At 38.1% G+C, this 17682-nt stretch overlaps 1 protein-coding gene across 2 annotated transcripts in view; it reads left to right on the forward strand.

The window, feature by feature from the left end:
- ANLN (anillin actin binding protein) overlaps positions 1 to 17481 on the forward strand; it is a 64047-nt gene extending 46566 nt beyond the window's left edge. The window contains exons 20-23 of one of the 2 annotated variants that reach the window (XM_023183018.2): positions 2823 to 2909; positions 7305 to 7412; positions 13318 to 13490; positions 16155 to 17481. In XM_023183018.2, the coding sequence (XP_023038786.1) occupies positions 2823 to 2909; positions 7305 to 7412; positions 13318 to 13490; positions 16155 to 16278 (492 nt within the window). In that variant the 3' untranslated portion in view covers positions 16279 to 17481. The remainder of the gene's footprint in view (positions 1 to 2822; positions 2910 to 7304; positions 7413 to 13317; positions 13491 to 16154) is intronic. The other variant, XM_023183017.2, reaches the window with a different exon arrangement.
- Positions 17482 to 17682: the final 201 nt, after the last annotated feature.

Below are 17682 nucleotides of genomic sequence, written 5' to 3' on the forward strand. Positions count from 1 at the left end.
GGTTCCTCATTGTAGGTTTGATTTGAATTTCTCTAATGACTGTTGATGTTAGATGTCTTTTCATGTGCTTATTGGAAGATAAAATGTGTATCTTTGAAGAAATGTCCATTGAAGTCCTTTGCCAAATTTTTAGTTTGGTTTGTTTGAGTTGTTTTAGTTGGGTTGTCTTTTTGTTACTGAGTTGTAAGAGTTTTCTTTGTATATTCTGGATATTATCAGATATATAATTTGCAAATATTTCAAACCATTCCATAGACTGTCTTTTCACTTTCTTGATAAAGTGCTTTGATGTGCAAAGGTTTATAATTTTTTTATTGTGGTAAATAATACATAATATTTATCTTTTGAAAAATTTTTAAGTATACAATGAAGTATTGTAAACTGTAAACATTATGTTATATAGCAGATCTATAGAATTTTCATTTTGCATGACTGAAATTCTATACTCATGGAACTGCAGCTCCTCATATTCTCCTCCCCAGTCCCTGGCAGCCACCTCTCTAGTTTCTGCTTCTATGAGATTGTCTACTTTACAGATTTCATATGTTACTTTTTTTTTTTTTTTTTTTTTTTTTTTAGGTAGAGTCTCGCTCAGTCGCCCAGGCTGCAGTGCAGTGGTGCGATCTTGGCTCACTGCAAGATCCGCCTCCCAGGTTCATGCCATTATCCTGCCTCAGCCTCCCAAGTAGCTGGGACTACAGGTGCCCACCGCCACACCTGGCTAATTTTTTGCATTTTTAGTAGAGACGGGGTTTCACCGTGTTAGCCAGGATGGTCTCGATCTCCTGACCTCGTGATCTGCCCACCTCGGCCTCCCAAAGTGCTGGGATTATAGGCGTAAGCCACTGCACCCGGCCCATATGTTGCTTTTCAGCCTTTTGGATAAGATCAAATGTAGATACTTCATGATAAGTGGAGTTGTGTAGTGTTTTTCTTTCTCTGACTAGCTTATTTCATTTAGCATAATGTCCTTAAAGTTTGTTTATGTTGTAGCATATGAGAGGATCTCCTTTTTTTATGCTAAAGAATATTTCATTGTGTGTATGTACCACATTTTTTTGGTCTCTTCATTTATTGATGGGCACTTAGATTATTTCCATCTCTTAGCTATTGTGAATAATGCTGCAATGAACATAAGAGTGCAGATAGCACTTCAAGAACCCAGTTTCAATCCTTTTGATAAATACCTGGAAGTGGGATTGCTGGGTTATATGGTAGTTTTATTTTTTCATTTTTTTGTGGAACCTCTGTAATGAAAAGTTTTTAATTTTGGTAAAGTCTAATTTACCTATTTTTTTCCTCATGTTGTTTGTGCCTTTGGTATCATATCTGAAAATCCATTGCTAATTCCATGATCACAAAGCTTTACCTCTATGTTTTTTTTCTAAGAGTTTTATTTTTAAACGTTTTTCGAGACAAGAGTTTCACTCTTGTTGCCTAGGCTGGAGTGCAATGGCACGATCTTGGCTCACTGCAACCTCCGCCTCTGGGTTCAAGTGATTCTCCTGCCTCAGACTCCCAAGCAGCTGGGATTACAGGCATGCACCACCACGCTGGCTAGTTTTTGTATTTTTAGTAGAGACAGGATTTCACTATGTTGAAGGTGAAATCCCTTCAAGGTCAGGCTGGTCTTGAACTCCTAACCTCAGGCGGTCCACCCGCCTCAGCCTCCCAAAGTGCTGGGATTACAGGCGTGAGCCACCGCGCCTGGCCTTTCTAAGAGTTTTATAATTTTAGCTCTCGTACTTAGGATATTATCCACTTGGGTTTAATTTTTATAAATGGTATAAGGTGGAGGTCCACCATGACTCTTGGTGCGTGTGGATATCTAATTTTCTCCACACCATTTTTTGGAAAGGCTGCTCTTCGCTTTAAATGATCTTGGCATCCTTGTCAAAAATCAGTTGGCCATAAGATGCATCAGTTTATGTCTGGTCTTTCAATTCCATTTCTTTTGTCCATATGTCTATTCTTATGCTAGCACCACACTGGTTTGTTTGGTTTTGTTTCTTTGAGACAAGGTTTTGGCCTTTGCCCAGGCCAGAGTGCAGTGCCGTGATCATAGCTCACTGCAACCTTGAACTTTTGGATTCAAGTGATTTTCCTGCCTCAGCCTTCCAAGTAGCTGGGACTACAGACATGTGCCACCACACCTGGCTAATTTTTTCATGTTTAATAGAGACGAGGTCTTGCTATGTTACCCAGGCTGGTCTTGAGCTCCTGCGTTTGAGTGATCCTCCCTCCTTGGCCTTCCAAAGTGCTGGGATTACAGGCATGAACTACCATGTCCAGCCAGCCCACACTGCTTTGATTACCAAAGTTTTGAATTACGTTTTGAAATTGGGAAATATGATTCCTTCACCTTTGTTCTTAATTTTCAAGATTGATTTGGTTGTTTGGGGTCCCTTGCAATTCCATATGAATTCAAGGACTGGCTTTTCCATATCTGCAGTTTATTGTTCTTTATTGCTGGATGGTATTGTATGCTGTGAATTTACAGGTTGGTTTATCCAGTCTTTTACTGAGTATATTCTCCTGTTGATAGAGAGAAACCCAAGTATTGTCTTCTGTTTTCTTTCTCACATTAACTTGAGACTTAGGGCTTTTGGTTTTGTCAAGCTTTACCTTGAATGAATTTATTCTTCAAAAGTATTTGTTGATAAGGAACCAATGGCTTTTTGGCCCTGCCTTTTATATTCCAACTTTAGAAAACACTGTGTTTTCAAGTTGTGATATTCTCTGTTCATGATTTATACATGATTTATTAAGAAAAATCACACTTTGAACCTGTTTTGCAAATAATTTACCTGTTTTGTTTGCAGGTCCCCTTTTTATCTTCTTTGGAAGGTCATATTTATTTAAAAATAAAATGTCAAGTGAATTCCAGTGTTGAAGAAAGAGGGTTTCTAGTAAGTAACATCACAGTCTTTAACTTTCTTTTTTTTCCATTTTGTGAAATACGGACTTGTTTCCCATAGGAATGAAATCCTTTGTGATTAAGTGATAAGTTGGTTCAGTAAAGATTTGTTGCATTTCCTTTATATGCCAATCACTGTGCTGCTGTTGGAATGTAAAAGACCACAAAAAACAATTCCTCTACTCACGAGCTTTTAGTTTAGAAGAGAGAAATACAAATAAACAGACAAGCACAATGTAATACTCTAGTAGGAGAAAACGGTGCATCGGTGTCAATTGGTGGGACATTAGGTCTTGACTGTGGGTAGAATGGGATAAAGGGAACTGCTGAGAGAAATAATTTCTAAACTGAGTAAGTTAATCAGGGAGAAAGGGGAGAAGTGCTCTAGATAGGGGGAGAATGTACAGTGGCTTGAAGGGCCCTTCTTTGTCACTCTTACCCAAAGAAAAGAAGGATGACACATGCAGACAGTGGAAGGTATTTCAGAACAGCTAGAGCTTGGAGTTTGAGTGCATGCATGTGATTGGCGGGTGGGGAATGAGGAGGAAAGTGTGATTAGGGAAATGGGACAAGAGTTCAAGGGCCTTTTAAAGAATTTGGACTTTATCCTGGAGTCAGTGAATTGCTCTTACAGGATTTTAAGTGGAAGAAATTATTCAACTTGGGATTGAGAAAATCATTCTGACCAATGTGGAAAGCAGATTGGAGAATGACAACCCCGAAGAAGACTAGTCAGTTTCCACCGATGTGGGAAATTTTAATGAGTTAAGTTTTACATGATTTGAATTTTAGATGCCTGGAAACGTGTGAAAGTTCTGGGTTTGGAGCTCAAGACAGACATTTAGTAGAGGTAAAGATGTGGATATCTGCAGCATGGGGAAGCCCAAGGCAAGTGAGGGAAGCAGAGCCAACTCACTGGAGGAGTGCTAGCATTGAAAGGACGGATGGAAGGAGGGAAGTCTCAGAGGAGACTGCAGGGAGAGAAACGGAGAATCTAGCATCATGGTTGCCAATAGAAGAGAACATTGAAAGGAGGGAGTGGTTAAGTTAGATCAGATTCTGTAAGGACTGTAGGACTTACTATTGGGTGATCATTCTGGCGCAGGTGAGGGCAGATGCTAGACTGCAAATGGGTCCAGAGTGAGTGGGAGATGAGGAATGAGCACAGGAGCTTGGAAACTCTTGGAAACACTTTGGCAGTGAAGGAGTAAGGAGAGAAGAGTGTTGTGCTTGCAGAGGTATGTAGGTTGAAAGGAGGATTTTGTCAACATTTTGTTAAGATGGGAGAGACATAAGCAGCTTTAAATGTAGATGGGTAGCTTCTGATAGGGCCAAAGAGATTGAAGATAGAGGCCATGGAGGACCTGAACTAGGGCTTATGGGGTAATTCATAGAGCAAGATCATGAGAATGGGGAGAATTAAGCCCAAGCCACAGTTCACGGATTTATTTGATACAGAATTTGAGTTTTCTCATGATGCGAGGAAGAAAGTATGTGTGTAGAACGCATAGAAGATTGTGAGTATGGTACAAGAAGTGGAGAAAATCCAGTTGCTTTGGTGTTCTCTATGAAGCAAGAACTGGAATGATGCAAGGGATGTTACAAGTCAGTTTGTAACTGCTGTCAAAGGTTCAGAAAGAAGAGCTAGATAGTAAGGAAAGCCCGGTGGCCTAAGTAACTAAAGCCGACTTCCCAAGGATTGGGAATTGCTACTTATTAACAGTATTTTTTCCTTCCTTATTAGGTTTTATCACATGTAAATCCAGCAGGTGGCACTAGGTAGTCTTGGAAAAGCATGTAAATTTCTGACTTGAAGGCAGTGTTTGCCTAATGACCTTTTCTTTTCATGTAAACATTTTTATATTTTATTGTAGATGCCTTTAGCAATGGATAGGCTATGTTAAGGTAGCTGGTCCATTTGCGTATAACATCTCACCTAATTAAATTTTTTAGCTGGGCTCTTAACGAACTTGTTAGATCTCTTCAAGTTTACTCTTTCTTGAATCCTATAGCCCATTTTTCTCACATCCATACTTACAGAAATGTAGTAAGAAAGAGCTCTGGATTCCCCGACATAAATTCTGTCCTCTGCCTAAACATTGCATTGTAATTGCCTCTACCCCCTATAAAAAATTAGAGGTAGTAATGGAAATAAAAGCTCCTCAGCTCAGCTTCCTGTGTGATGATGTGCCAGGGCTGCCCTGGAAGAGGGCGACTCCAACCAGACAGGTAAGTGGTTTTGACAGGGTGCCAAGCCAGCTCTGCCTCCACTGAGGAGCAGCAAGAGGCAGGTGCTCCGGTTTGGCAGCCAGAAGGTTCTAGTTTTGTGGTCTGTGTGATGTCAGTTAATTTCCTTGGCCCTCTGTTTCCTCAGCTATAGGAATGAAAAGGCTGTCCTTATTCCTCTCTGATTATAGTAGGATGTCATAATAGCTGGTGTTAATCTTGTTTATCAAAAGTTACCTTGTCTGTTTATTACCTTTATGATATAAAAGGTGAACATTAACACAAGAGGGAGCTGGTGAGTGATTTCTGTTAACTTTCGTGCTTGAGATTGAAATAACAAGATTCCTTTCTTTCTTCCTTGGGGAGCTGTGAGCAGTATTGCCTAGAAAAAGGCTGCTTTGGGAGGAAAATGGAAGCATTAGGGGAGGAGGAAAAAGGTGAGGCAGGAGAGCATATGGTTGGAGCAAGATAATTAATCTGAAGTTTCAATCTAGCTTGGTAACATTTGCTCCCACACATCATGGCCAGAAATTAGACTCCTAATTCAAGCCACCTTTTGGGAAATTTGCATAAAACAGTGAATTGAGAAGAGTGTGTATATCCTACTGTCATAGGGTTGGAGTAAGGAGTAGTTGAGATAATTTAAAGATATACTTAGAATGGTCCCTCACAGCAACAACCAAGCAATACTAGTTTATTCTTAGCTTCTCAACAATCAGAAAAGTAAAGTTGGGATACGAAGGTAATCTAAAATCAAATGCAAAGATGCCTTTGGATCATCTGTATCAGAGGGCAGCACAGCAGGCCTCACTGCCTGTTTTTATAGTCTTTGATTGGAACATAGGCTGATCTGCTTACTCAGCATCTGTGGCTGCTTCTGTGCTACAGCAGCCAAGCTGAGTAGCTATGGCAGGGACCGTATGGCCCAAAGTCTAAAATATTTACTCTCTGGCCCTTATAGAAAAGGTTTCCCTGATCTACATCATTGTTATGTTTTTACCTTGCTTTATTCTTTAACACAGAAGTTCCCAGATGAATGTTGTTTTTTTTATTTTTATTTTTTATGTTTTTTTTTTTTTTGAGACGGAGACTTACTCTGTCGCCCAGGCTGGAGCGCAGTGACGTCATCTTGGCTCACTGCAAGCTCCGCCTCCCGGGTTCAGGCCATTCTCCTGCCTCAGCCTCCCAAGTAACTGAGACTACAGGTACTCACTGCCACGCCCGACTAATTTTTGTATTTTTAGTAGAGACGGGATTTCACCGTGTTAGCCAGGATAGTCTCAATCTCCTGACCTCGTGGTCCACCCGCCTCAGCCTCCCAAAGTGCTGGGATTACAGGCGTGAGCCACTGCACCCGGCCTTTTTTTTTTTTTTTTTAATTAAAAGTGAGGGTTTTTATATCAGTTAGGGCTCTTTTATGACTATAGCTAAAAAGTAGTGAGAGAAAAACTCTTAGCTTCTACTTACACTGTTTAGGTGGAAGTGCTTCCGTGGAACAAAACCAGATGTTATTAGTTGCCTATTCTGGAGACCTGTTTCTAGCCAACACTACTGCCTAGCCTACCTTTAGAATATAAGTAACATTCCTAAGGACAAACGCCTGACTGCAGGGAGGCACCACTTCAAGCGGGTCTCACGGTTCAGCAGCGAACTTGGAGTTGGGTTATTGACCAAGGCCTGTGATCATAAGCTAATTCTTTTCTAATCGTGTTAGAAAACTTGATCTCCTAAATAAAGATTAAATGCCTGTCTTGCATATTAAGATAGGTTTAACTTAATATGTTATTAGTTTTTTAAAATATATAAGGTATGGTAATTTTATGTTATTAATTCTCCAACACTTGAGGTATTTCTGTTGTTTAAGAAGCATTTCTTTAGGGACACTACACTTTTTAAAAATCTAAGATTAGGTAGAGGTATTTAATTTAGGGTTGATATCTGAATGTTCTTAAATGCTTGTAGATGATGTTGAAGTAAATTTCTGATATGACTAATCAGTGATTTTCATTACTAAGGTAAAAGACATGATAAAAAATCATACAGATAGATTTTGAGATATGAAATATGTCAACATACTACAGTTAGCATACAGAATCAGCATTTCATTGTTAGGACATTTTCCTCAGTTTTCTAAAGCCAGCATTTCAATTGACTTTTCCAGACCATATTTGAAGATGTTAGTGGTTTTGGTGCCTGGCATCGAAGATGGTGTGTTCTTTCTGGAAACTGTATATCTTATTGGACTTATCCAGATGATGAGAAACGAAAGGTAATTTAAATAGTACTGTTTAGTGGTGAAAGCCTGATTGACTTTCATGTAGTGTTCATGCAAATGTTCCCTCTGGCCCCCATCACTCACCCAAATTAATAACCCTTTTTATGTACTCACTAAGCCATTAAAAATGTTCTTGTTGGCCGGGCGCAGTGGCTCATGCCTGTAATCCCAGCACTTTGGGAGGCCGAGGCCGGCAGATCACCTGAGGTCAGGAGTTTGACACCAGCCTGGCCAACACAGCAAAATCCTGTCTCTGCTAAAAACACAAAAACTAGCCGGGTGTGGTGGCAGGTGCCTGTAGTCCCAGCTATTCAGGAGGCTGAGGATCCAGGAGGCCAAGGTTGCAGTGAGCCGAGATCACACCACAGCACTCCAGCCTGAGCTACAGAGCAAGTCTCCATCTCAAAAAAAAGTTTTTTTTGTAGGGGTGTGTGTGTGTGTGTGTGTGTGTGTGTGTGTGTGTGTGTGTGTGTGTGATATACCTTTAAAATTTTTATATCCTATCCATTCCCTGTGATTTGACAACTCTTAAAATGGCTTAACATGTGTATTTTTCCTTCTTTTCTACTGGATGTTTAATTATATTTTTTGTTGACATTTGAAGTTGGAAATGTTTTAAATTTAATTTTTATCTTATTAGTTAGGGTAAAACAGCAATGGAAACCCACCCACAGGAACGGTGGTTTGTATGTTGTTTCTGAAATTTAATAATAGGATTTTGTGTAATAAATTTTGTCATGTTTTTAAAGAAGTTAGTATTATTGCCCAAGTAAGATTATTTATTACCCCAAACTGGAAAATAGAAATAAGCAGAATTAAAAAGAAAATCATCCATAGCAGACACAGCTATTGCTCATATTTTGGTTAGATATCTTTTCAAACTTTAAAAATGTATAATATATAATAATTATTCATTTATGAATCTTTTTAAAAGGAAAAGCATGCTTTTTATAATCTGATTTTTTACTTGATAAAATATTCTAACATCTTTCATTATCAGTAAAGGTAAGTCTATAATGCTGTGTTGGATAGCTATGTGTGTTACACTGTAGTCATTACAATTATTAATATTTTAAAATTTTATTGTGAAATGTTGGAGACATTCAAAAGGGTGTAAAATAATTTCATCAACCTCTGTGTTATTATTCCAGTTGAAGCTCGCCATGTAATTCTCTCTCCCGCAGAGATAACCGCTATCCTAAACTTGTTTATTGTTCCCATGCACTTATTTAAATTTTTATTATACAGATTGAATATCCCTTATTCATAATCCTTGGGATTTAGAGGTGTTTCAGATTTGGGATTTTTTTTTCAGATCTTGGTATATTTGCATTATAATTGCCAGTTAATTATCTCCTAATCCAAAAATTGAAAATCTGAGATGCTCCAATGAGCATTTCCTTTAAGCATCATGTTGACTCTCAAAAAGTTTTGGAGTTTGGAGCAATTCAGATTTCAAGATTTTCAGATTTTGGATGTTTAACCTGTACATGTATATAAGCAATATATGTTGCTGCAATTGCATGTTTTTAAACATTATACAGATAATAACATACTGTATGTATCATTCTGCAACTTGCCTTTTTTGGGTCGGTATGGTTTGTGAAATTTGTCTGGGGTGGTATGTGTTTGTCTGGGGTGATATTAGTTTGTCCCCTTTTCTCTGTGTAGTATACTTTTGTAGGAACACATTACAATTTATCCATTCTCCTGTTTAGAGACCCTTAGATTATTTCTAAATTGTTGTATACAGACAATGCTGCTGTGATTCACTTTCTTCTTATTTTGTTTTGGTTTGTACCTTTTACAGCCCACATGCAGGAAGATTTAGTTTCTTGTACACATGGATGAGAGTTCTTTTTTGAATGTTATCTAGTAGCACAATTGCTGGGTTGTAGGGTTTGCACATCTACAACTTGATTTTGTCAAATGAGTCTCAAAAGTGGTTGAACGATTTTCCATTCCCACTGGGAATATTTGTGAGCTCTCAGCTTTTCATATTCCCACTAACACATCATATGTCAGCCTTTTAAACTTCCATCAGTATGATAGATGTGAAATGTACTCTTATTTTAAAAGTTTTTGTGTCTTCTTGATTACTAGACTAAGTATCTTTTCTAAGCATAAGAGTGTGTATGCCATTTATATTTTCTCTCCTATGAACTGATTGTCTATATATTATTCATTTTAATATTTTTTGATACATTGCAATTATATTTCCCTAGTCTTAGGCTTGGCATATCTTTTAATTTATCTTTTTAGTGTCTTTTTATGCACAGACTTTTCTAATGTTAAGGTAATCAGACCTGCCAGTCTATTGGTTTGTGCTTTTTAGGGTCTAATTTAAGAAACTATCCTTATCCTGGAGTCAAAGATTTCTTTTATACCTCTTTCTAAAGTTATAAAGTTTTATACTTCATATTTAATTTCCCTAGAATTGATTTTTTTTTCACCTGGATAACCAGTTATGCCAGCATCATTGAATGGTTGGTTCTTTCCCCACTGTGTTAGGTCATTCTTGCATTGCTATGAAGAAATACCCAAGACTGGGTAATTTTTAAATTGGCTCCTGGTTCTGCAGGCTGTACTGGAAGCCTGACACTGGCATCTGCTCAGCTTCTGGGGAGGCCTCAGGGAGCTTTTACTCACAGCGGAAGGTGAAGTGGGAGCAGGTGCGTCACATGGTAAAAGCATGAGTGAGCGAGTGAGCAAGCAAGCGAGCAAAGGGAGGTACCATACATTTTTAAACAATCAATTCATGTGAGAATTCATTCACTATGTGGGGACAGCACCAAGGGGATTTCTTGAGAAATCCACCCCTGTGATCCAGTCACCTCCCACTAGGCCCCACCTCCAACACTGGGGATTACAATTCAACATGAGATCTGGGTGAAACAAATATCCAAACTATATCATTCACTGATCCACAATGCCATTTCTCATGTGTATCAAGATGTCATTATAGGTGTAGGTTTATTTTTAGGCTCACTGTTCTGTTTCCTTTGGTTTGTTTCCCTATCCCAATCTCAATGACCATAGCTTTAAAATAAATCTTAATATCTGCTAAGGCTGGTCTCCTAACTTATGCAGTAATGTATAGTAGTTCCCCCTTATCCTCAGTGGATGCGTTCCAAGACCGCCAGTGAATGCATGAAACCATGGATAAGTACCAGACCCAGTTGCCATCAATCACAACACGTTTATGTTGATGTCTTACACCCACAAATTTAATGCCTTTTCTATTTTAATTAAGCACTTACCATGTACTGTGGTGGTAACTTTGGCAGTTGGAGATGTGATAACGAAACTAGCATGAATTTCTTTTTCTTTCCTCACAATTTCATGGATAGAAGATTTATTCTTACTGTGTAGATCTTGGCAACCTCAGCATATGATTTTTTTTTCTTTCTGTATTAAGTTGAAGACTTTCACCTTTTCACATAAAGGAAGCACTTTATGATTTGTCTTTGGCATATCTACTCTTGCACTTTGGAGACCTTAGTAAGTCAGATAGGGGCTACTTGAACACAAGCACTGCATACTACAGCCGTTCATCCTTTTTTTTTTTGAGACGGAGTCTCGCTCTGTTGCCAAGTCTCGCTCTGTTGCCAAAGCTGGAGTGCAGCGATACGATCTTGGATCTTGGCTCGCTGCAAGCTCCGCCTCCCGGGTTCACACCATTCTCCTGCCTCAGCCTCCTGAGTAGCTGGAACTACAGGCGCCCGCCACCATACCCAGCTAATTTTTTGTATTTTTTTAGTAGAGACGGGTTTCACCGTATTAGGCAGGATGGTCTCGATCTCAGTTGATCTTAGAACGCTACTAAGTGACTGCTGAGCAGGTAGCGGGTACAGCGTGGATACGCTGGACGAAGGGAGGATCCACATACCAGGTGCAATGGCAGGAGATTTCATCATGCTGCTTAGAGTGGCATGCAGTTTAAAACTTATGAATAGTTTTTCTATAATTTTTCTTTTAATATTTTTTAACTATGGTTGACTGTGGGTAATTGAAACTATGGAAAGTGAAACCATGGATAAGCAGGGGCTACTGTATGACTATTCTTGGTCCTTGCTTTTTCCTTACACCGTGTGCACACACACACACACACACATACACACACACACACACCCCACCGTCACCTCATGGAAATATACATACAGATACATACAACCATCAATAATAACTAAATTAACGTAGTTAAGGAAAGTGTAATACTCAGGTCGTATCTTAGCTAATGTTTTCCAGTATGCTCACAGTGGAGGCATTTTCATGGCAGTTAGATAATCTTTGGGTTAAGTTTAAAGATTTCATGCGTAGTTGAGGAGTCAAGCATTATTCAAAGACACTTTACACATCCCTTCCTACCATTCCCAGAATGTTTCACTTTTTTCTTTTCTTTTTTTTTTGAGACAGGGTCTCGCTGGGTCACCCAGGCTGGAGTGCAGTGGACCGGTCTCGGCTCACTGCAACCTTTGCCTCCTGGGCTCAAGCGATTCTCTGCCTCAGCCTCCGGAGTAGCTGGGACTACAGGCAAGCACCACCACACACAGCTATTTTTGTATTTTCGGTAGAGATGGGGTTTCACCATGTTGGCCAGGCTGGTCTCAAACTCTTGAGCTCAAAGCGATCCACCTGTCTCCGCCTCCTGAAGTGTTGGGATTACGGGCATGAGCCACTGCAGCCAGCCCTGTTTTGCATTTTATAATTGAAAATGTTCAAATGTACACAGAGCAAAAATAGTATAATGAACTTCCAGCTTAATTAATTATTCATTTTCAGGTTTCATTTATCTCCCCACAACACGCATGCATTTTTGTTTTGTTTTGTTTTGTTGCTTTGCTAGGGTGTTTTAAAACAAATACCAGAATTCATATTCTGTCACTTCTAGGTTGCAGGTCTTAGTGTTGGCAAATGCCCCAAGGGAAGTCAGGGTTTCAGACTAGCTTAATATTCTTCATTCTCCCTTGCTCATTGATTTTGGCCTTTGAAGGATTTTTCTACTTTCTTGTCAATTTAATTATCTAGCATTTGGCGGCTTATATAATGAGAGCACTTTCAGACTATTTAAAGTATCATATTTGCTGGAAACAATACCATGATTTATTTAAATAGTCCCCTATTATTGTCATTTAATTTGTTTAGAATTTTTTGCTATTATGAAAAAACAGTGACTACACATATTAGAATCTGTGTGTACATATTTATATACTTGCTTAGGATAAATTTAGGTGGAACTGTAGGATCAGAAAATGCTCATTGTTAATGGTTTTTGATTACTGTTGTCAAGTTGCCTACCAGTAATAGATCATATTATACTTTCACCAGTGATGCATAAGAATCTGTGTTACTCCCTAACCGGTTAACAGAGGTTGTTACTGTTTTTTCCAGACTTAGCCAATCTAAGGTTTTAAAATGGTGTATTCTATTTTTATTTTTAAAAATTCTAATAGAGTTGACACACTTATTGGCTGTTGGCTCATGTGTGCCTATATGTGTTTCTTTCCCCATTTTCAGGACCATTTGGTCTCGTGAATGTTTTCCTCCACTTTTGACTTGTGTCATAGGAATTCATGGCTGCCAACAATCCAGGGCAATTGCCTGCCCTTATCTTTTATAGATACATAAAGAAATATTTACACTTGAAATCCAATGTCTAGGTTTCCTTTTATAGAAAGGGTAGAAATGGGTAAGTTACAGATAAAAGGCAGTTGGGTGTGTTTCTCATTGTTATAGCTGGTTTTGGTACCTGGGGCTCATTATACTGTTGTTTGTATTTTTTTTTTAACTTTTAAATTAATAGCTTTTTAATTTTAATTTTAATTTGTACCAACTTAAATGCTGCTTAATACTTACTTAGTCTTATTTTCTACTGATTTCTCTTAATTTGTTTTTAAAGAATCCCATAGGAAGGATAAATCTGGCTAATTGTACCAGTCGTCAGATAGAACCAGCCAACAGAGAATTTTGTGCAAGACGCAACACTTTTGAATTAATTACTGTCCGACCACAAAGAGAAGATGACCGAGAGACTCTTGTCAGCCAATGCAGGGACACACTCTGTGTCACCAAGTATGTATTGGCCTATAAATATTTCGATCAACTAAGCAATTGATTGCCCACTGTGTACACTATGTACTTACCACTAAGAAATATCAGAGATGGTCCTTGATGTTGAAAAGGGCACAGCCTTAGTGAGAAAACAAAACACACACAAAGCAGTAAGTGAACCATCTATAATAACTAAATTAACGTAGTTAAGGAAAGTGTAATACTCAGGTCGTATCTTAGCTAATGTTTTCCAGTATGCTCACAGTGGAGGCATTGTCATGGCAGTTAGATAATCTTTGGGTTAAGTTTAAAGATTTCATGCGTAGTTGAGGAGTCAAGCATTACAAAGAGACTTTACACATCCCTTCCTTCCATTCCCAGAATAACCTCATGTAGTCAGATGACTCACAAAAACAATCTCATTCTATTCTGCAAATTTCTGGACGGAGATTAACAGAATAAAACTTTTGGGGGTACCCCTTTTTTAATTAACCCTGAGCTCAAGTTAAGATACAAAGGCTTATTGCTAAGATTCTGAGATAGGTTTCTTTGCTTGGATACCTACGAGAAGCTTGAAGACCAACTTCAGTGTACAGAGTTGTCATTAAGTACAAAAGTTAGAATTTGATAAGATCTTTAGTAATTAGGCTGTTGTTGGATATTGCAGATGGGGGGAGATTGGTAGGACTAGCTTTACGAGTTTCTAATGTGAAAATATTAGAAAGCTATAGCCAGGAGACACGATACTAAAATAGAACAAAGTTGCCCAGAGACTGCCAATTTGTTTTAAAATAGCTAGATAGAAGACTCATTTGTTGGAAAATTTTGATGTCTAGATTACTTTCAGATTTATTCATTTTAACTCATTCATTCTTTCAGAGGTCTTCTATGCAGTGGTGGAATCAGACAGGGCAGGACGGGCAAAATGGATTTCTAATCATTTTGTTTGATAGCGACCTGTCCATGGCCATGGTCAGTGGAGGAACCAACCAAAATGCAGCATCCAGATAGTTCTTGACCATAGCAGCCCACTTCAGCCGTTTTGAATATCACTCACATTTTTTGTATAACCTTATTTTTCACTGGTTGCATAAACTCTCTTAGACTTCTCTGTAGACCTTCCCCTGTGATGAAAAAAAAAAATAGCCAGATTACATGTTGCTTTAATTACTCTGTGCCTCATTTACTTGTGGTCTTTCTTACTATAAAATTATAACTTGGATGGGTACCCTTTGCTCAAGCATATGAGAGTGGTACATTCTCAATTCAGTCTTGGCTGAGTCTTCAGCTTTGCTTGGTGGCCTAAATTTTATTTAACTTTTTTGATGGTGAGAATATAAACATTCTGCAGTTTTGCATTCTCCTTTGCCTCGCTGATCTGCTTCCTTACAGGGCCTTGGGCCTTTTGGACTTAGGCCTTTTACTTGAATTTAATGTACCTCATTTTCATTTCTACTAAGTTTGCTGTCAATGCTAACGATTTGTCTTCTGATCTCTACTGCATACTTCAAAACAGAGACTACACATTGAAACCAGAATGTTTTATCACATGGGGAGGCAGTAGTTACAGTGGAGTTTTGAGGTCAACAGATTTAAGTTTAAATCCTGACTCATCAAATGTAACCATGGCAGGTCACTTAACTTTGCTGGCCCTCTGAAATCTTGTGTGTCAAAAAGGAAAAATAAACTCTACAGTGACAATAGAGTTTTTGTTGTTGTTGTTGTTGTTGTTGTTTTAAGCCTCTTGAACCAGAATGGGTTCACAGAGACTTCAGACAATAGAGATGAATGAGTAAACACACTTAGCACAGTTTTGAGTACATGGAATGAGCTTAACAAATGGTGGCTATTATAAGTGCAGTACTTTCTTCATTGACTACTAGAAGGTGATAAACTCCACTTATTCATATTTACACCATTTCTAGTACCAATGGGGAGAACTTATAAAGTTGCAGAATGAGTGCAATGTAAAAACCTAATGGCTGACCGTTCCCTAGAATGATGTTCGGGCTATGAGTTAGGGAATCCCCCCTTCCTTACTCTGGCCTGCCCCGTCAACTAGTTATTCATTCAACTTGTAGCTAAATATGGATGCAAGGAAAATATTCCTAATATGGACAGAGAGGTTAGGATAGACAAAGTCTTAGGATCTTTAGATAGTTTATTATAAATACCATGTTCTACTAATATAGTAGGACAAATCTAATGGGAGACAGTGCAAAATAATATTACCTGTAGAGCCAGGTGAAGGATCATGAGTCTGTGATTGCAGCTGTTGGGGAACCTGACTCTGAAGATTATATTGGGAGTGCCTATATTCAGGGAGGGCCTATATTCAGGCCTTTGGTGCTCTTGCTGAGAAGTTGCCCACACTCAGTGGGTGTCCTATACCATCAGGTTACCCAGGCCACACACTACCTGTATAAAACACCTGTTGGAAACACCATCCTTTACCAAGTGTAATCAGTGTAAGTTAGCATCAGTTAACCAAACTGGGGATAATTTTCCTCTGTTTTATTTGGAGATGCACCTCACTAAGTGGCTCTGGATTAGCATCTATATAAGGTGGTTAAAGGTAATTCATTTACTGGTTTATTTAGTCATTTTTTTTCCCTAGCAAGAGTACATGGGGGTATGGAATGGGAGGAGAATAATTCTGACCTCTTTGGTTGTTTGTTCCTGTAGGAACTGGCTGTCTGCAGATACTAAAGAAGAGCGGGATCTCTGGATGCAAAAACTCAATCAAGTTCTTGTTGATATTCGCCTCTGGCAACCTGATGCTTGCTACAAACCTATTGGAAAGCCTTAAACTGGGAAATTTCCATGCTATCTAGAGCTTTTTTGATGTCATCTTAAGAAACACACTTAAGAGCATCAGATTTACTGATTGCATTTTATGCTTTAAGTACGAAAGGGTTTGTGCCAATATTCACTATGTATTATGCAGTATTTATATCTTTTGTTTGTAAAACTTTAACTGATTTCTGTCATTCATCAATGAGTAGAAGTAAATACATTATAGTTGATTTTGCTAAATCTTAATTTAAAAGCCTCATTTTCCTAGAAATCTAATTATTCAGTTATTCATGACAATTTTTTTTTAAAGTAAGAAATTCTGAGTCGTCTTCTTGGAGCTGTAGGTCTTGAAACAGCAATGTCTTTCAGGGGTTGGAGACAGAAACCCCATTCTCCAATCTCAGTACTTTTTTTGAAAGGCTGTGATCATTTATTGATCATGACATGTCTTGTTACTAGGGTACTGAAAAAATGTCTAAGGCCTTTACAGAAACATTTTTAGTGATGAGGATGAGAACTTTTTCAAATAGCAAATATATATTGGCTTAAAGTGTGAGGCTGCCTTCAGGAAAGAGATGTGGACATAGGAGGCAATGTGTGAGACTTGGGGGTTCAATATTTTATATAGAAGAGTTAATAAGCACATGGTTTACATTTACTCAGCTACTATATATGCAATGTGGTGCACATTTTCATAGAATTCTGGCTTCATTACGATCAGACTTAGCATATTAGTTTTTTCTGTAATAAGCTTACAGACTTAGCATATTAGTTTTTTCTACTACAACAAGTGTAAATTGAAAAATCTTTATATTAAAAAAGTAAACTGTTACGAAGCTGCTATGGACTAATAATACTTTGCTTGCCAAAGTGGGTTTTGTTGTTGTTTGGTTTTTTTTTTTTTTTTTTTTTTTGGTTCATGAACAATAATGTCTAGAAACCCATTTTGAAATTGGAAAATTATTAAGTCACATATCACCTTTAAATGCCTTTTTTTAATCATAAAATATTGTAAAGCAGGGTCTCAACTTTTAAATACTTTGAATTTCTTCTCTGAATTATTAAAGTTCTTTATGACCTCATTTATAAACACTAAATTCTGTCACCTCCTGTCATTTTTTTTTTATTCATTCAAATGTATTTTTTCTTGTGTATATTATAAAAATATATTTTATGAGCTCTTACTCAAATAAATACCTGTAAATGTCTAAAGGAATCAGTTGTTTAGGAAGCACTGTTTCAGCGTGTGGTATGGTTGCTCTGCATCCCTGGGCTGGGAGCTTCTTGTGGGTACTGTGCTGACAATGTCTCATCCATCTGTCTCTCTACCCAGTTTGGCTTATTGTGTGTTCTTAGGGCTGCTATTGAATGCATAAGTGAATGAAGGATCTATTTCTGAGGCATTTCAACTGAATAT

This window comes from Piliocolobus tephrosceles, chromosome 8 (assembly GCF_002776525.5).
Source record: "Piliocolobus tephrosceles isolate RC106 chromosome 8, ASM277652v3, whole genome shotgun sequence".
Lineage (NCBI taxonomy): Eukaryota > Metazoa > Chordata > Mammalia > Primates > Cercopithecidae > Piliocolobus > Piliocolobus tephrosceles.